The sequence below is a fragment of the Amborella trichopoda genome, chromosome 11 (genome assembly GCF_054954075.1).
Source record: "Amborella trichopoda isolate Santa Cruz 75 chromosome 11, AtrichopodaSantaCruz75HAP2 v2.0, whole genome shotgun sequence".
Classification (NCBI taxonomy): Eukaryota; Viridiplantae; Streptophyta; class Magnoliopsida; order Amborellales; family Amborellaceae; genus Amborella; species Amborella trichopoda.
This window is the reverse complement of record NC_142346.1, coordinates 36,444,418-36,469,929: the sequence shown is the minus strand read 5'-3', so window position 1 is coordinate 36,469,929 and position 25,512 is coordinate 36,444,418. Positions and strand designations below refer to the sequence as shown.

Below are 25,512 nucleotides of genomic sequence, written 5' to 3'. Positions count from 1 at the left end.
AAAAGAGTGTCGGAGATTATTTCAACCGGACTTATTACACTCCACACCGAGTTACTACCATCCGATAGCACGGGATCAACGATCATCCTTCAATCTCAATCAAGAAAGCAAGTTTAGGCCATCTAATGGAACTATAAACTCCTTTATCACGAATTTCAAACCCTTAGGAACCTAGTTTGAGAGAAATACTTCTCTTGTCTATCACAACGTTATAGTCTAAAATTCTAACGAGAGATGAGAGATCATGAGAGACACTAAGAGAGAGAGAGATATATCAAAGATGAGAGAGTGGGGTGTGCCCCCCTTCGGATTTTTATAAGAGAGAAACTTTTATTGAGAGAGAAAGAGAGGTGTTGAGATTTGAGTATGGATCAATCACTTTTTTATAGTGTTTGAACAATATTTGGGTTTTTTAAGGTTTTTCTTGGCTTGCCTCTTATTATAAGATTGAATATGAATCATTGATCTTGTGTTACTTGTAGGGTGAGACATTTGAGTCATCCATTTCATAAATGAGTCATTAACATTATAAAAGGTGCTCTAACATTTATCCTCCATTCTTAAATCATTTCCCATCAATAGAAATTAAATAAAATAATTTCATTCATAATATAATGCTTACCAAAATTAGGCACAAGCCTTTTCATGCTTTCCAATAATCCTTTGAAAAGCTTCCTCAAGGCAAAATCTTTTCAAAACACTTCAAAGCTTTCTCTTCAAGCCAAAGCTTAGACTAACACAAGGAAAGTTTCATTAGGGTGGGGTGTGCTACATTAGGTGGTACTTCATGGTCCCTACTCACATGTAATAGTGTGTCCATTAACATATGGGACCTCCCATGTAATATTAAAAAATTTTAAAATTAATTATAAGATTTTTAGAAATCCATAAAATCAAATTAGAATATTTAAATTAATATAAAATTAATATTTTTTGTTTTTTATAAATCCAAATTTTGATAAATAAAATATCCAGAGATCTAAAAAAATTCAAATAATAATTCTAAAAATCATATATCATTAAAAAAAACATAATTAAATTCCTTAGATGGGAAAAATATTCATATGGTATAGGAATCTAATAAATAAACGCTGAAGCACTCTATCTTCAACTGTGGATTACAGTTCACAGTTGCTTTATCAAACTGACACAATGTCTTTAACGATCCACAGTCCATGTAGGGGCTCATTAGTGGGTCACCAAATTTTGGCGATGAGCCAAGGGGCCGTAATCCTAGTTTGTGGATTTCAGGTTCTCCAATATCACTTATACCTGATGCGACCACAACTCTTATGGCGCATAGGGCTATCTTTCGCACATGCATAAGCTTCACTTTAAAAGGTGGTCCACTTTCCCGAAACCACTATTATTATACATGTCGTATGATGCCTTGCGGATGAGGCTTTGACCCCCATCTTTGAAGGCCCCATTAGACACGAGGGTCACACAGTCCATCAGTTTACTCATCCGGGCATACTCCGATATCATCAAGGGATAACTTATTAGAACCTTTATCAGATAGTTTTCTATACCCAGGTAACATATGTTTTTCCCAACTGATTAGCCTAGATCATCAAGCTCAGCCTGGTATCAGTAAACATCGTTTGTTTTGTATGCTCCACAAGGGACTACACTCCCACTGAGTTCATGTTCCACTATATCATTTCATTTTACAATGACTCATAAAGCTTTTAATGGCCACACTCACCCAACATGAGTAGCAAGATAAGAACAGATATAATGCAAAATAAATACATTCGAGAGAATTTAGGTGTGACCAATATGAGATAAGATGAGAGAAAGTAAACTTATGTGAACTGGCCATGTATGGCACCAATCAGTACATCACATGTTAGGAGATGCTAGTGTGGCCCATGTGGGCCTCACATCGCAAATCATGAGGACCCCGTACGTGTGGAAGCTAGGCCTTAGCCCCCCACATGGGTCCCACCTCTTTTAAATATTATTTCGAAAATATTTATTTGTAAAAAATTTCTAGTAATAACCTTTATGTCTTTTATTAATTTAAAATTACCTATATATTTTTTTAAATTGCATAAATATAAATATTGTTTAAAACAATATTTCTTAAGTTCTTAATTTTTTTTAAAACACACATAAATACCTTTAGAAGTGGATTAATACCAAATACATCAAAATAAATGACTGCGAGGGTACCTCACATGCACCGGGACCCATGATCTTAAGTTATGTGTATGGGCTCATGATTGACTTATCAAAACTGCACAATAAATAGTTAAACCATAGTGGTTGTATGTGAATTATAGGTTTCTTCCTTAAGAGCAAGTGACATGCACATATCATTATAGTATAAGGGGGCTCTGTATATACATAAGCATGTTTTCTTCTGTAGAATTGCTACCGAAAATGGAACGCTCATATTCAAATGCTATGCAAAAGTTTCGTTGAAGATTTGACCATTGCTCTCACAAGTCTATATCTGCACAAAGGAGCTTACGAAACTCTTTTGTCCTATAAATAACATCTCTAGGCATATCTTTGACCTTAACAAGGGATGACCCCCTATAAACCTTAAACACTAGTGTTTATGTCTAAGGAAAAAGGTTTTGGAAATGACATGGGCTATAGACTGCCAAAGCTTAAGTCAATCGACCATTATACACTTCCCCTGAAGTACACAATTCAATATGATTCATTATATTTACATGCTCTCATGGCCTTTAAAAGGCCCAACAGTTGCCAATTTAATATTGAATGCATAGGTCGTGTTTGGATGTACTCAATGTCGCTTCAATAAAATTGATCCTAGTAATGAATTATCTATTTTCTAGCATCCTCCTCAAATTATATAAGATAAATTTATATACAGTTTTACATATAAGTCTATATTATTTAAAAGTTATTTTTACTTCATTCAAAATAATTTACTGAATATCACACGTTTATCCAAAAATAAAAAATTAATAAAAAATTACCAAAAAGTTAAATGACTATCAAAATAATATTATGCATAGTATCAAATTCAAACAAAATAGTCTATTCCCAATAAGATCTACCATCATCCAAATAGGCATTCAATCTCATCAATTTTTCATGTGAAATAACAACAAACAACAGTTTACATGTTTCATAATTGGACATTGGGCTTGCTAAGTCAAGGTGTTGGTTGAAATTTTGCCACTGTTTTTATTTGAAAGTAAGTTTCCAACACGATCTTTCAAGTTCGAACCGGGAAAGAAAATTACATGAATCAAAGCCAATAATATAGTGCTGTGGTTTGTACAAGGCCGAGGTTCTAAACAATCAAAATAGGGCGCACCTTTAAATAGTACCCAAATATGTTGTTTTAATATATATATATATATATATTGTGATGGCCTAAAAATAAATTTTTATTTCTAAAAAAATTTAAAGTTAAAAAGTAGTGTAGATCGCACAAATCTATGAAAACTTGAAAACTTTAAAATTGCCGTTCCAAGTAATGCATTACAAGATGCAGTATTTTCAATAGTTAAAAACTTTATTTTCTTGTGTCTATACATCTTGAGTGGTTGAGATGATAGAATTGCACGGTTTTCAGCATCAAAACAATCATTTTTAATGAATTTTTGAGATGCAACTCAATTTGATTGTTTAGATTCTCGCACTTATATAAACTTTTCCCATAATATTGATCGATTTATACCTTTGAATTAACCAGGAAAAAAATTACATGTTTGAAAACTAAAGATATATCCAATTTGCAATTGCAGTTACCAGTTGCTCAAATCGAACCCATCACATTTGACATAAAATATATATTTTGCTTTTCGAAAACACGGAATTTTCTCTTGCATACTTATCCTAATTTTCGGGAATTATCCTGTGCTCTCACCGGTCGTCTAGTATGCTCCCTCAGGTGCATACTATATATTTACATTGGGTTAATAATTACATTAGATTTTGTTTTAGTTTAAAATTTGGTATCCATATAACCATGACTAGATGTTTATAGTATATTTTTTCTTGAGCATCTAGATCATTTTCTCAAAAAATTAGATGGTTCCAGTGCAATCTTAGGGTACCTATTTTTTGGGAACATATATTTATTTTTATAGTTTTTCCTTCCAGATTAGTTGCATGTTCTAAAACTTGCATCCCCAAAATTTAAGATCCAAGAAAATTCGCATTGTGGGTTTTGTATGAGGGACCAAATGGATAAAATACTCCCGCGGGAGTGGAAAATATTTGGGCCTCACTGAAAAGGAATTTTTATTTGTATTTGAAGCCCTTCGTTTTCCCATTTCCATCTTTTCCTTCTCTCTCTGTGTTTCCCGCCATATTTATCTGTTCCTTCTTTCTCTCTCTAAGTTTATATCTTTTCCTTCTCTCTCTCTCTAAGTTTCTATCTTTTTCTTGTTTCTCTCTCTACAATCCAAATCTCTTACACCCGCCATTTCTATCTTTTCTTGGTTTCTCTCTCTTAAGTTCCTATATTTTTCTTCTCTCTCTCTACAATCCAAACCTCTTACACCCCATGTCTCCCTGCCCCTCAAAGGCGACTGCAATATTTCAAAGAGAAACAAAGCCTTTCGAGTTTCGAGCTTGTCCTTCTCCTTACATTCACTGCAAAGAGCGAGTTTTTGAATTGCCTTCCTCCTGCTTTTTTTTTATTTGTCTAGAGAGAGAAAATTCGATTCCAGAGAGAGAAAGTTCGAGTTTTCTTCCTTTTTTTTGTCCGTCTTTTTTTTCTTTGTCTAGAGAGAGAAGGTTCAAGTTCTCTTCTTTTACAATAGAGAGAGAAAGTTAATCTATGGCCTCCCTTCTTTCGTATCTGTGTGTGTATTGCCTTTATTGTTCGGGTTTGAGAGAGGGTTGCGTTCAGAAAGGAAATATCTCGAATACTCATCAACGAAGAGAGAGAAAGGACCCATCAAGCTCCAAATCTTTTCTTCTTTCTCTCTCTATCTAGAGAGAAACAACCTGCAACTTCCTCTTTCTGAAAACTCTGTAAATATCTTGAATACTCATCAACGAAGAGAGAGAAAGAACCCATCAAGCTCCAAATCTTTTCTTCTTTCTTTCTCTCAATCTAGAGAGAGAAACAACCTGTAACTTCCTCTTTCTAAAAACTCTGTAAATGTCTTGAATACTCATCAACGAAGAGAGAGAAAGAACCGATCAAGCTCCAAATCTTTTCTTCTTTCACTCTCTCATTCTAGAGAGAGAATCAACCTGTAACTTCCTCTTTCTGCAAAACTCTGTAAATATCTTGAATGCTCATCAACGAAGAGAGAGAAAGAGCCAATCAAGCTCCAAATCTTTTATTATTTCACTCTCTCATTCTAGAGAGAGAAACAACCTGTAACTTCCTCTTTCTGAAAAACTCTGTAAATAAATATCTTGAATACTCATCAACGAAGAGAGAGAAAGAACCCATCAAGCTCCAAATCTTTTCTTCTTGCACTCTCTCATTCTATAGAGAGAAACAACCTGCAACTTCCTCTTTCTGAAAAACTCTGTAAATAAATATCTTGAATGCTCAACAACGAAGAGAAAGAAAGAACCCATCAAGCTCCAAATATTTTCTTCTTTGTCCCTCTATATCAATCTAGATAGAGAAGCAACCTCTAATTTCGTTTTTCTAGAAAGAGAAACTCTCTAACCACTTTTAACTTCATAATTCTGGAACTGTCTGGATGCTCTTCTTTTTCTTGAAAAAACTCTGTAACAGCCTGTTTTAGATGCTCTTCCTCTTCTAACAGCCTCTTCCTGTTTTCTCAGAGATGGACTCGAGCTCGGGAACGTTGGTCCCTGCTAATCTGTGGCGCACCTTTGCCGGCAATACCGCCAAAGTCCCGTCCCCAAATTCACTTGTCTACTACTTCCCGCAGGGTCATGCTGCCCAAGCCTCTTCGCCCCCCAACTTCCCCAATGGCCCACACTTCCCACCCTGCATCCCTTGCCTGGTCTATGATGTCCGGCTTTTTGCCAGCCACCAAACTGATGAGGTCTTTGCGGTCCTCTCCCTCGTCCCTGATACCTTCTCAATCCGAGAGAAGCCAGCAACAACAGATTTCTTTGCGGACCTTGCAGAGATCGATTCGCATGCAAAGGTGCTGACACCGAGTGATTCAAACAATGGGGGTAGCTTCTCGGTGCTGAGCCAAATGGCTGAGTCGGTGTTCCCGAAGCTTGACAAGTCCATCAAGAATCCAGAACAAGACTTGGTCATGCAGGATGTGCACGGGAAAGCATGGAAATTCAGACACATTTACAGGGGGCGTCCAAAACGCCACCTCCTAACAACAGGGTGGAGCAAGTTTGTGGATGAAAAGAGGCTAGCGAGTGGGGACACTGTTGTGTTTGCTCGTGGGAATGACGGGATGATGTCTGTGGGGTTGAGGAGGAGGGCAGAGGTGAGCCAATTTCGAACACATTGGCTTCCACCGGAGGATGTCGTGAGGGCAGCAGAGCACGCAGCAAGCGGACATCCATTTCAGGTGGTCTATTATCCGAATAGGGGCTCTGCATTCTGCGTGGAGAGACATATAGTGGATATGGCCCTTGAGTTGAGCTGGGTGCCTGATGTCACGATCAGAATGACTGTGGAGGGGGTTAAGGGTTTGGTGACCGGGTCTGTGTTGTCAGTGTCTGTTGTCGATCCAGATCGGTGGCCGGGCTCACCATGGGGCCTTCTTGAGGTATGTGAATTTATCTGATTTTATGAATGGGAATATATACAATGTCCACAATCAAAATTTGGATCCCCCTCACCTGCAGGTCTGGTCTGGTACATCGGCCTGAAGGGGTCGTGGACCGCTTAGACCTCGCTGATTAGATTATCCTATTTAGATAGAAATAAATATGATTTGAGAATTTTCAATCTACAAATCACCTTGACATGTTGTCTGGCTCATGAGTAAACTTGTACTCTAGCTCAATGTTAAGTCTACCCATTGGTTTAAACTAAGTTTGGGGTTTTTTTTTATGTTTTCTAGCTTTTTATATATCTATCTGTATGAGCTTGGTGTTGCTCCATTAGTCTTGTTGAGCCTCTCTATTTGTTTCTGGCTGATTTGCCTAGGTCTTTGATTTTTTTGTTTTTTTGTATTTCTTTATTATTTGTTTATTATCATCAAGGTTGGTTGTATTGTTGTATAACATATTCTCATGTCTTTTGAGCCAATAACCGACTCCAATTTTGTTCTTTGATTCTTTATGTTTGTATCAACATTCTTCTGTTTTTGGTTGATTTGTCATGGTCATTAAAGTCTTTTTCTTTACCACTGAATTTAATTAATGGGGCAACCCAAAATTGTCTATGTTGCATGCCCTGAGTTTGGTGGCCATAAAGTTTTGAGTGCTTTACAGGATTTTAGCTCTGTTGCATTATGCAGGATGATAAAATAGTTTGTTAGATGGGATTTGTCATGATATCTTTTTCATTTCATGAAATGTACTTAACCTGCATTATCACATGTTAACACAAATACCTCTTGATAATTTAGAAAATAAAATATCTCACTGGTTCCTAATATTTTGTTCTGATTCCCTATTTTTCTTTTTATCAGGTTGCTTCGGATAGATCCAGCACACGGAGAGTCAACCCATGGTCAGTGGAATCCATGAAAGTTCTTAGTCCCTTGCTATACAATGAACAAGATAAACCCTCAACAGTAGCAGAAAACGAGAAATTTGAGTCCTTACTTGGCCCCCAACTTTCAACTTACAAGGAACATGAAATGGGGTTGCACATTGACAAAAGGCAATTTAAATCTAACAGTTCTACCACTACCATTCAGGAAGCCAGGCAGGATCCAATTATCAAAGCCTTGTCATCCGATTCCCTAGATAATCAAACCTGTAATAAATCTACATTCTGTGACAATCATAGTAACCAACAAAATTCTTTTGGTATGCCTCTCATGTTACCAACATTAGAGTGCTTTTCTCCACAAGGTTATAGTAACTACCAATCTCAAAGTGATGGGAATCTGCCAAAGAAGTGTGACACTGAGCTTCCTGGCAGTGGTTCCAATGATGTGGCAATAAAATCTAATATTTTTAAGCCGTCAGAAAAGTCCAGAAGCATGGTGCAACCTCAAGAGACTTCGAATGACAAACCCGAAAAGGAAGCTAATGTCAGACTTTGTAAGGTGTTTTATAATGACATCATCGGTCGATCAATTGATCTTTCCCTCTTTTGCTCATATGAGGAGTTTTTTGGGAGGCTATCTCACATGTTCGGCAAGGAAATCTCTCCACTTCACAGTCTTCTCTTCTATGATCGACCTGATGGAATTCAGAGATCTGTTGGGGAAGAACCATACAAGTAAGTTTATTTCTGGTTTTGTTTTTGCATGGTTAATTTGAATTATTATAAACTTTTTTGGGTAAATGAATAATTATATTGAAGTATTAAAGTATTAATTTGTACATTCACGAAGTGGTCCCACCTTAAACAGAGAATTTTATTACTCCAGGACTTTTAGTATGAATGCAATTGAAGTGTGGATTTTAGTACTCCATCTACACTTCTAGAATAAATCCAACTGAAGGGCATGAAACCACACAGTTAGAATCTAATTAAAAAACAAAAGGCTAACTTAATTAAAAATTTTACACTGTTTTCTTGTTTTGTAAGGGTAAGTGACATGGGGAGCTATTAATCATATTGAAGTTTGATCATTGAAAGTTGAGTTTGAAATTAGAATTCCAGTTCACGCCTTAAGAATTGGGCTTGGGTCAAGACGGTAGAGGCTGGGTTTTTATAGCACAACGTCTCAAGTTCCATTACTATGTAACCTTGTCAAAAAAAAAAAAAAAAAATCCAGTTTATGCCTTGTTTAAGCAAATAAATGAACATTTATATATTAAAGGTTGCCATGGCCAAAAGTCGTAATTTATTACATTGATGATATAGATGACATATTGGGCTATTAAATTTTGTGTTTGTAGATGAGAAACTAACCTGCCTTTTTTCTATTTTCTTCTTAGAGGCTAAAGTTACAAGATTTTGGGGGTTGACTTGCAATCCATTATCTATGATGTCGTTTAAAACTTTACTACTTATATTGTCTTCCTTTTATACAGCTAAATTAATTTTTTTTAACAACAGTTCCCATTATATGATCAAAATTGCAAAAAAGGGATCTTATAATTAAATATGATTAGAAGCATAAAAAGGGGGGCTTTCAACTGCTTGAGAAGATTTGTAGCATGCTAGTGATATGCTTCCTTGAGGTTCGTTATTAATTTAATCAGTTTTGTAACTCTCCTTTTCTTGTGCGTATAGGGATTTTATGAAGGCAACCAAGATATACATATTCACCTCTTACCAACATTGATCCCAACATAATCCTTTAAGGTAACATGATCATGAATTGTTGTCATTTTACTATTTCATTTTTATAATAAAATTTGTTGTTTTGGAATCAGCTGGATTGTAACCCAATCTTAGGCACTTTCCCTATGGTTGTTTCAATCTCTTCAGTATTTTGTTACTCTGCCTGTTATTATACGACAAATATATTTGTGTGCGCACTTGTGTAAACCAATTGAAAGTCAAGATATATAATTTGTTTTCTTGAAGAATTTATTGTTAAGGCATTTCATAATTGGTGGGTTTAGTATTTATTCCGCAACTAAGAAAAAGATGGAATACATGTATGGATCAAATTTAAATGAGAAGTAGTTCAGAAACATTTGTTGAATCATAGGCAGTTTAGATTCAAAATACCCTGGGCCTTTAAATAGCATATCTGTGACTCAAATTCGTATGCTTACACTTTTTTCCATTTTATTATGCTTTAATAATGTACTTAAGAGGTCAAAATACATTATTTACAACTTTTGATGCAATTTGATGACTTTTTTGGACCTTCTGATAAATAGCATATCTCTCTGGGAAGGTTTATTGAAGTTTTTCTATGAAATGCTTGATGTCCTTGGGGAGGTGGAAGGCTATGCATCGATAATGTGGCATGGAGTTAAGAACAATGGACTTGAGAATGACTCTACTGGCATATGATATGCTTTGGATTGTCATTCCCTATGTTTGGAGTTAGTTTGTCTGGGAGAAGCTGACAATGTAACTGGCATAGCTTCCTTTCGAAAAGTGGTAATCCTATTTTAGGGGAAGTTTTGCTCACCATAGAGCAGAACTGACTTTATTCTCATTTTTAATTTTCTTGGTGTGTTGAAGAATTGTAAGGAAATTTTAGACATATTCATATCACTTTCCATCTCGAGCTTCTGGAAGGTATTCTTGAGTGATGTGCAACTATCCAAGTTCACTCTACTAAATATTAGTATATCTTATGTGTATAGGAAATGCGAGAGCTATACCGGACTTCATGAGAAAATTGGTGCTTAAAAAGTTCCCTTATATTTTTCTTTGATAAGCATTGTATTGAATCTATTTGTAGCTAATATGAAGACATACGGAGAAATGGGGTCTCCTTGCCTTAGACCACGCTTTCCTTCAAAAAACCATCAGTGGAAGCATTGAGGATTATGGAGTATCTTGGGCAGCCTATTCATAGTTCAATCCATTTGATGGCCTGTGAGGGGATTTGAATGTTTCAAATTAAGGGTATTTGACTCTATCAAAGGTTTATTCAAGTCCATGTTAAAGACTTAAAGCCAAAAATGGATTTGAGTGACTTCTTATGCCACTGGTGGATATTTTCGTACACCAGAAGACTCAATTAAGTATCTTCATGCCAGGTAGGAAAGCACCTTGAAGTACATTAATAAGACACTGCAAAATGGGATTCAGTGATTTCATGAGAAACTTGCTGATGAGTTTGTAGATGACATTGAATAAGCTTGTCAGTCATAAGTTTGAGATGTCATTTATAGCTCTTCCATTTGGGGCTAAAGTGATTAATGTTGAGTTTATCCCTCCCCTTAAAGCTTGTTCTTATTGAAGAAGTCACTGACTGCTAGAGAGACAGTATGTGCTATAATGTCCCAGTAGGTTTGGTAGAAAATCGCTTGAAAGCTATTCAAGATTGATACCTCCATATTCATAATCATATTCTTGGTTCTTCCTTTGAAACTGACTAAGTTATTTTTCATCCTCAGTCACCTTGTCTCCCTCAAGTTCAAGGCTTGTTGGTGAAGGTTATGTGCTTGGCTGGGATCCCTTTTAAGTAATTTACAAATTTAATGACAATATCTAGCTTCCTGGTAACAATGGAACCATCCTCTTTTCAATGGATGTTATATTGCTAGTTTTCTTTCTTATGAAATCTGAAGTGAAGAATTATTTAGAATTTCAGTGGCCCTCCATGTTCCATTGCTTGAGGGATGTTTCTCCCCATAACCCATTCTCCTAATCTAAAAAATTTAGAATTTTAGTGCCCTTTGGACTGAAGCCATAGGGTCAGGTCTTACATTGACCTTATCCTTAGACATGACACCTAATCTATGCTAGTCCAAAGGTTCGGACCTATCTAAGACAAAAGACAAACCAGATCAAACACAAACAAAGCTAACCATGATTGGGTCAAGCAAAACACCACACGAAAAGGCTTGAAAAATATTTGACCTAGTTTCTACAGGTAGATTAAAATTCAGGTGGGTTCCTAACTAAGGAAAAAGCTGACAACATGGCTAGGTTTTGATGGGTACCAACAATGCCAATGAAAGGTGGGGTGAGGGTCTATGTGTGGGTTGCTTTTAAGACTAGGAAACTACGGATGGGCACTAACGTGAATGTTGCACAATCCTCAATCGTCCGCCTCACAAAAGCTTGGATCCCTCACGACTTGAATGCCAATACTGGGGGTTTTAAAAAAGGTTTTGAAAATGAAATTTGAAGGTGTTTTTGTGCAAGGAAAGGTGCACAGGCGTATGTGTGTGAAGAAGTAAAGCAATCAGCCAACAGAAGGAAATAAACTAAAAGTAGAAATTCAGAAATTCATAGTTATGATGAGAAAAGAAGCAAATAATCCTTATCCTCTATTTATTTATTTGTTTACCTATTTTTTGATTAAAATAGTAAAAATAAGGAAGGAAACTAAGAAGGAAAAATTAGGAAAAAGAAAATAGCGGATGTCAAAAAAAGTCTTGAACTAATCTGGGAGCTAAATTTCTTAGCGAAGTGATACGCATTGCTGAGCACAGACAACCCAACATTGGATTGTGTGAGGCCTCAGACATGCCTTTTCTGGATGTTTTCTTAGCCTTTGATTTGCTAGAAAGCGACCGTGGAACATATTTTCAGGGTTGTTTTCGATGGGGTTTTGTATGATCTCAAGCTTGACCTGCTCCATGGCAGGTGCCAAACTGTTTACAGCCAGGATCCCGGAGAATGCTGCAAGACACCACCTCTGATTTTTTTAACTTAAGCAATGAATTTCAATAGAGATAGCTGAGGTCCATCGAATTACGGTTCAAAGACCTATATGAGTCAACCCTCACTAAGAACCGCCTACAGCCTTGGCTTGAAATCGCGCAAAACTGAGGAAAGAAACCACGAAAGCAGGAAAATAAAAATAAAGAAAAATCAAAGGACTAAAAATTAAACAAAAGAGAGAAGAAAATAAGCATTTCAAGAAAACCCGGAGTTGGGGCCTGTATTAGGGCAGTAGGTTAATTTACACCAAAAGATGCCTTCTCTTTTTCTTAAGAATTGGTTGAATTTGATTTCCTAGGATTTTGACTTAGAGATTTTAAATTGCAGAGAATTTAGGATTGTAGGGAATTAGGGTTTAGATCTCTTTCTTTTAGGATCCTAATTCTAGGCGTTGTAGAAGTTTTCTCTAGTTTAAGGGATTTTTGGAGTATTTTCTTAGAATTTTCCCTGATTTTTTATTGTTGAATTCCTAAGAGATTTTTCAAAGATATTCTAATGATTTTTTGTGATTTTAGGAGGTTTTTCGTGGAGGGTTAGAGGGGTTTGATTAGGATTTAGGGTTACTGATACAAAGAGGTATAATTAAAATAAAAATAATAACAAACGTTGAAAAAATATACCCATTTCTGAGAATGCAAGGGAGAAAGGACCCCTTCATAAAAGGTCTTGAACTCGATGAGAATGGCTTGGGGCCTTGGCGGTATTGTCGAGCTTCATGAAGAGGTCTCTGACTCCATTCTCACCAAAAGTAAGGGTCCAAATTCCCAATGACTTATCTATTTTTTTGAGAATGGTATGGCCTTGGCAGTAGTATTGCCGAGCTCCATAATGAAGTAGTATTGCCGAGCTCCATAATGAGGTCTCTAACTTTATTCTCACCAAAAGCTAGGGGCCCAAATCCCCATTGACATATCACTTTTAGGAAACGGGCTGAGGTTCTGGTGGTAACACCCCCACACCCAATTACCGCATCGTGGTATCCATTCCTACTGATGACATCCCCAATTGACACTTCAAAATATAACTCCCAAATTTTTTTTGAAAAAAATGGGTAAGGGCCTGTCTTCCCCACTTAATTATCTAAAAAAAAAGAAAGGGTATGTCTTCCTCACTTAATTATCCAAAAAAAAGAAAAGGGCCTGTCTTCCCTACTTAATTATCCAAAACAAATAAATAAATAAAAAAAAAAAAAAAAAAAAAAAATGCAAGGGAGTCTCCCAAAAGATCTTTTCACACTACCCAAATTCGTTTTTACTCAAGTCCAATTCTCTCTTTTTAGATTGGGTCAAAATCAGAGTCAAAGCTGTTTCTAGAAAGTTTTAGAAACCTGGACTACAAAAAATCAATTTTTTTGGAATTTTCCAGAATTTTTTGGAGCTAGAATCAAACAGCGACTCGCTTTGCATTGCTAGGCCTTCTGGCCCTAGCGACACATTTTGTGTTGCTAGTGCATCTTTCGCTTAGTTTTCTTCCAATCTGTGTCGGACTCTTCTGTGCTGTGTTATTATCATAGTTAGCAAATCAGCGATTAATCGCCGATATTTTGAAAAATCGGCGTGTTTTTGAAAAGCGTTTCAAACTACTTTTTTTTGAAAAGTTCGTCAAAAAATCGCGTTTTTTTCATTAAAACTTTAGAAACGCGTTTTTTTGGAGAACGAATTAAAAGGGCCCCAAAACATGCATTTTTACTTGTATTTTTTTTAGAAAAGAAAAAAAAAATTCCTGATATGTGTAATTTCTAAAAAAACATATTATTTCCGTTAAAAAAAATCCTAACAGAGAAAACCCTTGTTCCTGCAAATTTCATAATCTTCATGTTCCTGAAAACATGTATTATTTCCATCAACAAACCTAATCTTCATGTTCCTGCAAATTTCATAATCTTCATGCTCCTGAAAACCCCCATCCCCAAGAACCCCATTTGATTTTCTCTCTCTAACAGAAAAAACCCCCATCCCCAATTTTGAGCTTTTTCCAAACTCACAAAGCAAAATCCCCATCCCCCAATTTTGAAGAAGCATACCCTGTTTTCAATGAAACGCAGGTCTTCCACAGACCTTGCTATTCTGTCGAGCTTCCTTATCGGTGAGATCGGGGGAGAAGAGAGTTCGATCGAGCTTCTTCCTGTTCTCAGGTCTTTCAAAGTCTTGCTGCATCTTTTTCCCAGAAGTCTTCAAGCTCACAAATGCTTTTGAAGATGCGGTTTTCAATGAAAACAACTATATAAAGTATAAAGTAACCTTTATATTAACCATAGTTATAAGTGACTTAACCATAGTTAAAGCATTTAATGATAAAAATAAATTGTGTATTTTTTGGGTATATTGATATTTGCTAAAGTATTTAAGTAGATTTGGGTTTTTAAAGTAGATTTTGGGTATGTTGATATTTAATTAGATTTGATATTTGTTGATATTTAGTAATGCCTTTTTTTTTTTGGGTATGGTGATATTTAAGTAGATATGATATTTGTTGAAGTATTCAATGTGAAGATTTATATGGTGTATGTTGGGTATGTTGATAATAGATTTGATATTTGTAAAAAAAAAATTATGCCTTTTTTTGGTATGTTGATATTTAAGTAGATTTGATATTTGTTGAAGTATTTAATGTAAAAATTTATATGGCGTACTTTTTTTTGTTTTTTTTAAGTAGTTGTGATCTTTGTTAAATTATTTAATATGAAAATTTATATCGTGTATTTTTTTTTTTCGTATGAAGTAGTTGTGATCTTTTTTAACTTATCCGATTTTTTTAGCCTAGTCCGATATATTAGCAATATTTTTACATGAAGTATTTTTGCTGATCCATATTTTTTGATCCAATTTTTTCATCCGACTTTTTAAAATAAAAAAGATTTTTTACCGATTTTAAGGTAAGCCGATTTATTGAAAATCCTCGACTTGCTAACTATGGTTCTGATGCAGGTCCGGTCCAGTCCTTGACTCATTTTTGGGGTCTGATTTGAGATCCTAAGGATTGTGGACTATAGGTTAGTTGTTGAGTACTAGGATTTACTAGATTAATGTGTCCTATAGTTTAGGGCTAAATGTTTTGGGAAATCCCTTGACCAAAATTTCAAGTGGGTGTCTGCACATATATCCTTGAGATGATTCCTTCAAAGCTCAAAGTTTGGTCTTTGATCAAGAGATGTATAGACTGCGGTGTAGTTTTAAAGACAGAAAGACCATCTCCTTATAGAACCTAGACATCACCCCCATTACATTCTCATAACTACCAGAAGTTTGATAGGGAACATGCAACTCAAGTAAGAATTTTGGAGAAATTTGTTGTACTTGGTTTCATTGACTATAATATCGGGATTATTAGAGTGTATGAAGTCTTTAATGTTGGAATTTATTAGTTTTATTAATTCTCCATACATTCTAAGATGTGATTATCATTTGGATTGGGAAAAATTCAGTTCTCCCGGAGTTGGACTATTAGGCTTGCAGTAAGGTTTGCATTTCCACCTCCCTTTAATTCTTTGATTTTGGCTTATCTTGTTTTAAAAAGTTAAATATCAGAAGGTGCCTCACTAGAACTAACCTTAACTAAAGAGAGTATGTTTAGTGGGTATCTTGACATTCTTGTGTCGATGAATGGATTGATCTTCCGTGGTGGTCATCCATGAGTTTCCCTTGTATGCAGGCCACCTCTCCATCGAGATCAACATTCAAAAATTTTAATTAAATAGTTCATCCCACTTGGTTTTGAAATCTTACTAAAACTACGGATTAACCATCCTTATAAACCAATTCAGATTGCTTTATTTAGCTTCCAAAAAAAAACAATCAGATTGCTTTAGTTCCCTCTCTACAATAGTCGATTCATTTACCAAACTCGTAGCCCATGATTTGGATTATCATATTGTGATCACATTTGAATCTCCCTGTGTCTTTAAGATCTTAGGGACCGTTTGATCACAAAATTTAATCAAATGGTTTTTTTTTTTCCAATTTTATAAATGACTAAATGGCAACTTTGAGCACTTATCTCTATGGGTGTTTGATTTTTAGAATTTGAGCTATAAATTGCTATTATATAGTGCAATGGTGGTGGCAACAGTCATAGTGATGACATAATGGTTGTGGGCCTGTTGTACAGTGTGACAGTGGTGGTGGTGGCGATTGGATGATGTTGGTCCTTGTGGTGAAACAGATAGGGTGGTGGTAGTGGCGGCAGATTGGTGGAGGTGGTGGTGGCATCAGGTAGGCAGTGGTGGTGGGGTAGTGATGATAGTGTGTGATGGTAGTAGTGGTACAATGATTGTGGTGGTGGTGGCTGTGGTGGTGGTGGTGGTGACTTAGTGATGGTATGGTATAATTGTTGTGGTAGTGGGGTTTAGGCGGTGGGGGCAGTGGCGATGGTGGAGGAGGTGGTGGTTGTAGTGGTGGAGCGGCTGGTGGCCAAGCAGTGATGTTGGTGGAGTGACTGGTAAAATAGTGGTGGCCAGTAGTGGACGTAGAGCAGTAGTGGCAATGGTGATGCTAGTGGTGGTGGAGAGAGAGAGATTGTATTTTTTGCAAAACTAGTGAGAGAGAGAGAGGATGCGAGCAAATATTTTGTTAAACGACTTGGAATAGTCAAAATCCTTTTTTGACTCCTTTATGTGCTGACCTTTTGAATTTAAAATACATCATTCATTTTAGCCTCATTTTCATGCTGATTTGCAAACAACTTAGCTAATGCATCATCTGTCTTTCAGAACAGAAACATGTATCAATCTGTTGGCCATATCAGTTGCCATGTCTTCATCTACCACATCAGCGACCGTCACTCAAAATACGGTGGATTCCGGCAAGTTGTTGGCCATTGCACTCCAAAGTACATCGATTTCTGCAGCAAGCTCTAGAGAATCTTTATGTTTCAAAACACCTCTTACTGTTTCAACAAGCTCCTCTGCTGATTCATCACCTTCTGCAGCACAAACATTGAATCTTGAGCTAGAGCTAGTGGATTCTGTATCTTTGCGTGCAACTTTGGAGAGGTGTGGTAAAATCATGTCATCCACAGCATCTGTCATCGTGTATTCCATTTTTTTGCTTTTTCTTTCCATCTGCGGCGAATATTTTAGTCCCTATTTTCATGTTTACCTCTGTGTGGTGCTTAGCTTGCCACTGGAAAGAACCAGTTTCATGGCCAACAAAGTAGCGACTTTTACATTGCTTTGGAACTCTCTCATCCTATATGGTTCGTGTAATCACATATCTACTGCTTGCATCAACCAGAAACCGTGAGCAATCTAATTGCCTTCTCACCTTGGTAGCACCATCCTTAGAAATAGGCGTACCAATGGCGGTAGCGATTTGAGCAAGTGAATGAACTATCTGTAAGTAATGTGACAGTTCAGGATGAGGCATCCATATTGGCAATGATTTCAGTGAGGTACTATTCCAGTCCTCTAGTGCATATATGGTAGCCTACAAAAAATGAAGGACCACCATTGGTGACTTTGACAAGGTCTTCCCAGTTCTCAAAGTTGCTGAGGATATGCATTTCACCCTTTGAAATGATATCCATATAACCACTGATATTCCAGAGCAATGAATTCTTTTAACCAGCTTCTTATCCATCAAGAAAAACAATTGTTTTTTCATCAACAATCTTTGGATTTTGGTATCCAGCAGAGGAGAAAATAAAGGGCTTGCATCAACAATCATTTTCTTTCATCAAATTGACTTTCATCAAATCGATCATGGGATGTACAAACATGATTTGAAGGTTGTCAAATACTCGAAGCCCCCCTTCCCATCACTTTGAAAATTTTCAAGTACTCAAAGCCTCCCTTCTCATTCTTTTTCTATTACTGGTCCACTAATACTATAATAAGTACTCGGAAGTAATTTATACTCTCGCAGGAGCATACTATACACTTACGCTACGGGGGAAAAGAGATCTTTTTTAATTAGAAACTCTGAATTCCACTTTAGAATAACCAATAATTATTCTATAAAAGAAAATAAATTTTCAATTCCTAACCACGAAAATGTGTTACTCCAAAAATTAAATGCTCTCTATTCAAGCATGTTATTTTGTAAAGGGAAAATTACAAATGCACCCCCGCCCCCCCTCCCAAGTATTACCACATTATTAGCCCCAATGCCATTTTTTTTTTTTCCGTATCTCTCCAAGAAAAAAAGACTTTTTTTGGACTAAAATACCTTCATTTCTCCACTTTAAGCCGATCTGACACAAAATGTGCCATGTTGACAGATCTATTTTGTACATGATAGAAGTCGATCTGATACATTTTGTGCCATGTTGACACAATCTGAATATAGCTTATAGATGTATTTTGTGCCTGATAGAAGCCGGTCTGGTACATTTTGTGCCATGTTGACATACATTTTGTGCCATGTTGACACAATTTGAATTTAGCTTATAGATGTATTTTGTGCCTGATAGAAGTCGGTTTGATACATTTTATGTTGGATCGCACCTGCACATGTCAAGCATCATATTCGAAAATGTGGGTTAAAATAAGGGGTATTTTGTTCTATTATTTATTTATTTATTTATTTTGGGGTGGGTGTAATGTAAAAAAGAATTAAACTAAGATAATCAAATTGGAGGGTTTTCTTGAATAATTGAAAATCTTGAAAATGGACGGTCCAGATAATATGTTGCAAGATATACTATCTTTTTTTTATGATATTCATTCATGTAAATGTTAAAATGATCAATTAGAGGGTTTTCCAACATCAAAACAATGATGGATTTTAGACGTGCACCTTAATCCTACATTTTAAGGTTACAACCTTATATAAACCTTTTCAATATATAAACTTGGCCTCATGAAAAGCATGGAGACTAGTGTACAAAAATTCGGGAGAGCCAACTATGTGCCCAAGTAACTCGATTTTGACAAAGATTGGAAGTGTTTTGATCATGAATACTTATTTTTACATTTGTGTTTCTTAGTGGTTATTTAAAAAACGCCCCTTATTTATTTTTCAAAATCTATTTTTCACTGCTTTTAACCCCATTTAGATATGTTTCGTTTAGTTTTACTTTAAACATATTTTACTTTTTTTTTTGGTGACTTTTTGTATCCTTTGTTAGAGAAAATTGCATACATATCCGTTATACTTTACGTTATTACGGATGTACCAAATAGTTTCCGTTATTACATATATATCTGTTTTTTACTTTTTATAACGTAATTTAAAAAAAAAAATGACTTTACCCTTTTTCGGGGTTGAACAACCGAATTGAAGGGCTTTTCGGATGTTCAACATCCGAAAATAGCCCGAAAGTTTAATGTTCACATTCCCATTTTCGGATGTTCAACATCCGAAAATATGACTGAGAAATTTCAGAAACCTTCAGGAATTTTGGAATTTTGCAATCACATTTTTACATTTCCGGATGTCCAACATCCGAAACCATTTTCGGATGAACAACATTCGAAAATGTCACATATTTTCGTATGTTCTACCAAATTTCAGAAGGTTTCGGGCTAGTTTCAGACAACCGAAAATGAGAATGTGAACGTTAAACTTTTGGTCTAGTTTAACATCCGAAAATCCCTTTAATTTGGTTGTTCAACACCCAAAAAAGGTAAAATTATCTTTTTTTAAAATTTACGTTATGAAAGGTAAAAACGGGCAGACATGAAATAACGGAAACCATTCGATACATCCATAATAACGTAAAATATAATAGATATAAGTGTAATTTCCCCCCCTTTTTTTTAATTACTTTTTGGCTTGCCAAGATTGGGTCAAGTAACTCAACTCGAGCATGGGCCTAGTCCCTTCCCCAAGTTATGATGTCACACACTAAGGAGCTGTTTAGATACCTGAAAATATATTATCTATGAAATATATTAATACATTACTGCGTAATACATTACTTGTAAATGAATTGTCACTGTTTGGGTAGTATTTAGATGCAACCTGAGAAATACATTATTACTGTTTGGTTATGTCCGGAAGAAATATGAGAAATACATTACCAATATGAGAATAGTAGATTTTCAAGTTCCCAAACTGTCTTTAAAGAAAACCACTAAACCGTGAAGCAAAAGAATTCCAAAAAATATCAAATTCCACGATAAACATGATCGAGCACAATAAACGAAAAAGAAAAATAGCAAAGCTAAAGAAACAAAGGCAAAAACATGGTCCAATATTATAGCAAATCTCATAATAATCAATGATACAACCCCCTTCAAAAAAAAGAAAAAAAATCATAATATTACAAGAAAATATTATTATTAAACGAACTACATAGTGGCAAACAAAACGGCACGATCATATTCAACCTCTCTCTCACTTGGACTTGAGAGAAGTTCCCTAGAAAGTTCTTGTGAGACTTCAATTTTTCTTTTTTGATCTTAAATTGTTTGTATAGCAACACAGCTTGAGATGCATATGAATATCTTGTCCTTTTTCAAAAGCCTCCATGGTTGAGTTGCTTAAACTCCAATGCTTGCCCACTGACTCTGTATTGGTTATCACCTCCATAGAACTTCTCATTTGGATCAGTATCCGGTAGAAGATCCTCTCGCATTGATCGTGTTTTTGGGTCGAAATGTGCTGAATTCACATCTAAATTCAAAAAATATTTTGCTGTGTTCTCTCGTATACGCAAATTACTAACAGTTCTTATGCTTCCACCTCATGTACTGCGCACACGTTTTTCGACCATTGCAAAATCCATTTGCTTGCTCGCGTCAACCTTCAAGTCATCTTCGTCATCCTCCTCCTCATATCTTTCGATCACGTGAGCATAGGCAGATGAGTCATAACCATTTCAACGATCACGTTTCCTATCATAATCGAGTTCAAGTGCCTCCCACCTTCTCATCGGGTACTATGTGTTTACCGGTACACTTTGCTCCCACCTTCGACGTCTATCCATGCATGACTTCGTATTAACTTCGATTCTATCTATGCATCACTTTGCATTATGAGTAATTGCCCCACAGTTTTCACAAGCCTCCATTATTTTGGTCAATTTAGTTTTATGAATTATTTTTTAAATATTTTTATTAGGTGCACTTTGATGAGAAGAATAAACGTCTAAATTTTCAAGTTATTTGGATTTGTAGAAAAAAAATAAAATTTAAACATGAAATGAGCTCGTGACCGTCAGATTAACCCATTTTGAATTTAGACCGTTGAGCTCATATGTTTATATGAGTTATTGAGCTAATCTCAACATTATATATATATATATATATATATATATATATATATATATATATAGTTTGTCTAGAGTTAACAACCCATCAAAATACAAAGGTTCAAGTTAGATGGGTTGTGATGGGTGTATTTATCAAAATAATCATTATTTTTTATTAAAAAAATTATTTTACCATCAAGCAAGGACAAATTTGAATTTTTTATAAAAATACAATAGCATTTTGGAAATTAGTGTCATATAACTTTATTTGTAGAGTGCCATTGTCATTTAGTTAAAATTTCAACTTTACCCCTTATGGAGATGACAAAAGTAACCTTTGTTTTGTAGTAATATTTACAAAATTACCTCATAAAAGCAAATTTTTTTTAAAAATAAACTACGAAATTATTAAATCCACCCTTCATAACTCTATCTATCTTGAACCTTTGTAATTTGAAGGGTTGTGAAGTTTAGATTATCCCATATATATATATATATATATATATATATATATATATATATATATATATATATATATATATATATATATATATATATATATATATATATATATATATATATATATATATAGGGAATGCTTTCTATTTTCTCCCTACAACATAGAAGTTATATGCTCCCCTTACCATCCAGTCGTTTATTTTTTATCAAAAGAGCCACTCACCGTTTGATCTTAGATCTGACGTTTCAAAGTATTTTATTTTTAGTTGTTTTAATATCTTTTTTTTAAGATTAAATTTGATATGTGTCATCTTCTCATTGGGGCGCACTTATAAAAAATATTAACAATGATTTTTTGATAAAAAATAATAACCAAAATACCCCTTGAAGTTTTTAGGGGTATTTTGGTCATTTTATTTTATTGAAAATATTTTTTTGATTTTCGTTAGAGCGAGTTTAATATAGGAATGGATCTCCAAAATTTGGTGCCAAAAAAATTTATAAAAAAAAAATTAAAAATAAAACAGTGCAGAGACGTGACATTGTGATTGGGGCAATCTTAGCCCTCCATTAAAAAATGGACGGTTGGATAAGGGGGAACATATAACTTCTATGTTGTAGGGGATCATAGAAAGCTTTCCCATATAGATATATATATATATATATATATATAATTTGTCTAGAGTTAACAACCCATCAAAATACAAAGGTTCAAGTTAGATGGGTTGTGATGGGTGTATTTATCAAAATAATCATTATTTTTTATTAAAAAAATTATTTTATCATCAAGCAAAGACAAATTTGAATTTTTTATAAAAATACAATAGCATTTTGGAAATTAGTGTCATATAACTTTATTTGTAGAGTGCCATTGTCATTTAGTTAAAATTTCAACTTTACCCCTTATGGAGATGACAAAAGTAACCTTTGTTTTGTAGTAATATTTACAAAATTACCTCATAAAAGCAAATTTTTTTTAAAAATAAACGACGAAATTATTAAATCCACCCTTCATAGCTCTATCTATCTTGAACTTTTGTAATTTGAAGGGTTGTGAAGTTTAGATTATCCCATATATATTCATTGAAGTTTGATTCATATGGTAGGCTGATACTATGTTTTTTCCTATCCCAAAAAGCATTGGGATGTTCGCTACATATTGATGTTTCTATTTGTTTTTGTATTGATAGAATTTTTTGTTGTATTAAAGGCATTTGTATTTGGTCTTCAATGATTTTATATTTAACTTCTTGTTTAAGAGTACAAAGAAATTTTTCTTTGTCTTGTAATTGGCTTTTGACATTATTTAATTCTTTTAATTTAGGTTTATGTATGAAATTGAAATGTATTGGAATATTTTGAATTGTTGATGAAATTCCTTTTTCATCAATCGTTATAGGATAAAGCAATGTTAGGAATGGGACTCCTAATATTGTCCAAAGGGAACGTTGAATGCGGTCTTGTATTTATCTTGCTCTTGGATCTGGATTTGCCAGTATCCTGATTTCATATCAAATTTTGAAAATATACATGCTTGAGCAACTCTGTCCAATAAATCTTTTTTATTTGGAATTGGGTATCTTATCCATTTTAACACTTTATTTAATGGCTTATAATTTATAACCAGTCGAGGAACCCCTCGTTCTTTTTCAGCATTTGATTTCCTACTTGGTATGTTTTGTTTATTATTTCTCTTCCTATTGATGTCAATATCATCTTGGACTTGTAAATTTGTATTTTGAAATTGTATTTCGACATTTCCATCAGTATGTTCTATTATATGATTGGGAATATGATGTTGAGGAATTTCTCGTGGTTGATTGACATTTTGTAATGCCCATGACTGAGGTAGAATTATATCTGACCATTTTATGGTTTTTGGAACTATCATATTAGATTTTTCAATATTTGTCTGGAACAAAATTGTTTGATCCTTTTGATCAAGTTTTAAGGTATTGGGACTTAGTGTATTCATGACTTTATAGTATATTCTATAGATTATAGCAAGATTTTGTGAACCATGGACCATATTGAATCCATGTGTTTTGAGATTTATTGTCAGTATATCTAAAATATTTGGATCGTTTAAAGAAACAGAAAAATTGGGAAAACAGTTAAAATAAATTGGACCGCTACAGAGGCTGGATTCAACCATGCCTAGTAGAGAGTCAGTGAATATATTGTGTCTTGTATCTCTTAGGCATACAAGCACAGAAGTGTTCAACCCTGGTCGGGTCAAAGGTTTTACGGCTATGTGTAAATATTTGTAATTATTTTCTCTATGTTTATCTATGACTTTTTTCGAGAGTAGGTGAAAGTCTTCTTGATTTTGCGTGACTGATAGACTTTCTTCTACAGTCTTGATGGCATAACCCATCTTAAGTTTAAATGATCCTTTAATATAAACATCATGAATTGGTACCTTTGGAATATTCCAGTTTTGAATATTTTTTTCAATATCATTTATGATAATTTGTTCTTTATTCTTAACTCTAAGTTTTGAAGATGAAGGTACAATTTTACCAGTAAGATTTCTTATGAGATTTGCCATCCGTAGGTTGCGGATAATGACAATCTGGACATTCAGTGGCCTTAGCGTTTTTCCCTAAGCGGCTCTCCTGGCCTTGGCGGTACTTTTCGCATCGGCGTTCACTTGTCTCTTGTCTTAACTCTCGGACCAACTTTCTTGGTGGTCAATCTCACTTAATTTCTTATGGTAGAATGTATCTTTATCTTTAACTTATAAATTAGAAAGAACAGTTTTACAAATTCTACAGGTGTAACTGTTTGCACAGTTCCACTGTGGAATAGTTCTACTGTTGTAATTTGTCAGACAGTGTATCACTGTATGGCTCTGATACCACTTTGCGCCAGGATCTACAGCACTGTCTTTTTGATTTGTTTTGACTAAGTTTTATTTATTGGATTTTATGTTTCAGGTGTTGAAGTTTATTTGGAAGCGATTTTCAGGTCTTATAACAAGTATGTGAACAGTAAGCTGTTGTAAGTTACTATTGATTGCAATATTTTATAATAATTTAAACAGAATAATAGAATTCATATGAACGGAACTATTGATATATCAAGTACTATCCACTGTGCGTAACTAGTGTTACCTATCTTAATATTGAATAAAATTTTAAACTGCATAACGAGTAAGCATGAAATTTTACAGAAAATCACACTAGCATCTTATTTATATTCACATGTGCTTACAATAGGGAAATATTACAGAGGAAAGAAAGATATGAAAGTAAAACAAGATATTGCCTGGAAATATTATAGAGGAAAGATGAAAACAGGAGATGAAAAACAGGAAATAAAACTGAGAGTTGACAAAGAGATAACCGGAAGGATAAACAAAAAGATGAAGAACTTACTGAGCACACATACAGTAACTGGAAAACAGTTTCCAGTGATGAGGGCAGTATGATGGTAAATTTGTGAGATTACAATCACACATAACTACAGAGTGAGGTAAAGAGAGAACCTGTTTTGAGCTATGAGGGCGAAGGATAGCTTCAAAGATTGCTGTGATGATGATGAGTATGAATTCAGATCTGGGTGCAGAGGTTCAAGTCTGGGTACAGAGG

The 25,512-nt window shown here is 34.8% G+C and overlaps 1 protein-coding gene, 1 long non-coding RNA gene and 1 pseudogene across 13 annotated transcripts; 1 reads left to right on the top strand and 2 right to left on the bottom strand.

The window, feature by feature from the left end:
- Nucleotides 1–4,368: 4,368 nt before the first annotated feature.
- LOC18436753 (auxin response factor 16) lies at nucleotides 4,369–17,497 on the top strand. Of its 12 annotated transcripts, none has more exons than XM_020668886.2 (5): nucleotides 4,369–4,557; nucleotides 5,746–6,665; nucleotides 7,536–8,296; nucleotides 9,260–9,331; nucleotides 17,037–17,497. In XM_020668886.2, exons 2-4 carry the CDS (start codon nucleotides 5,748–5,750, stop codon nucleotides 9,309–9,311), a joined length of 1,731 nt encoding a protein of 576 aa, XP_020524545.1. In that variant the 5' UTR covers nucleotides 4,369–4,557; nucleotides 5,746–5,747; the 3' UTR covers nucleotides 9,312–9,331; nucleotides 17,037–17,497. The 12 variants fall into 12 exon arrangements, with proteins under 12 accessions (XP_020524545.1, XP_088707540.1, XP_088707543.1 ...); XM_088851414.1 differs by having other exon boundaries at nucleotides 4,421–5,198; XM_088851417.1 differs by lacking the exon at nucleotides 17,037–17,497 and adding an exon at nucleotides 10,392–10,749 and having other exon boundaries at nucleotides 4,421–5,198.
- Nucleotides 7,786–14,527, bottom strand: LOC148779884 (uncharacterized). Its single transcript, XR_016043973.1, has 2 exons — nucleotides 12,949–14,527; nucleotides 7,786–8,274 (listed from the first exon to the last, which is right to left on the bottom strand). It is a non-coding gene; the product is annotated as an uncharacterized LOC148779884 (long non-coding RNA).
- Nucleotides 17,498–17,514: 17 nt separating the features above from the next.
- Nucleotides 17,515–21,280, bottom strand: LOC110007483 (pre-mRNA-splicing factor SLU7-B pseudogene; annotated as a pseudogene).
- Between the last annotated feature and the right edge of the window lie 4,232 nt (nucleotides 21,281–25,512).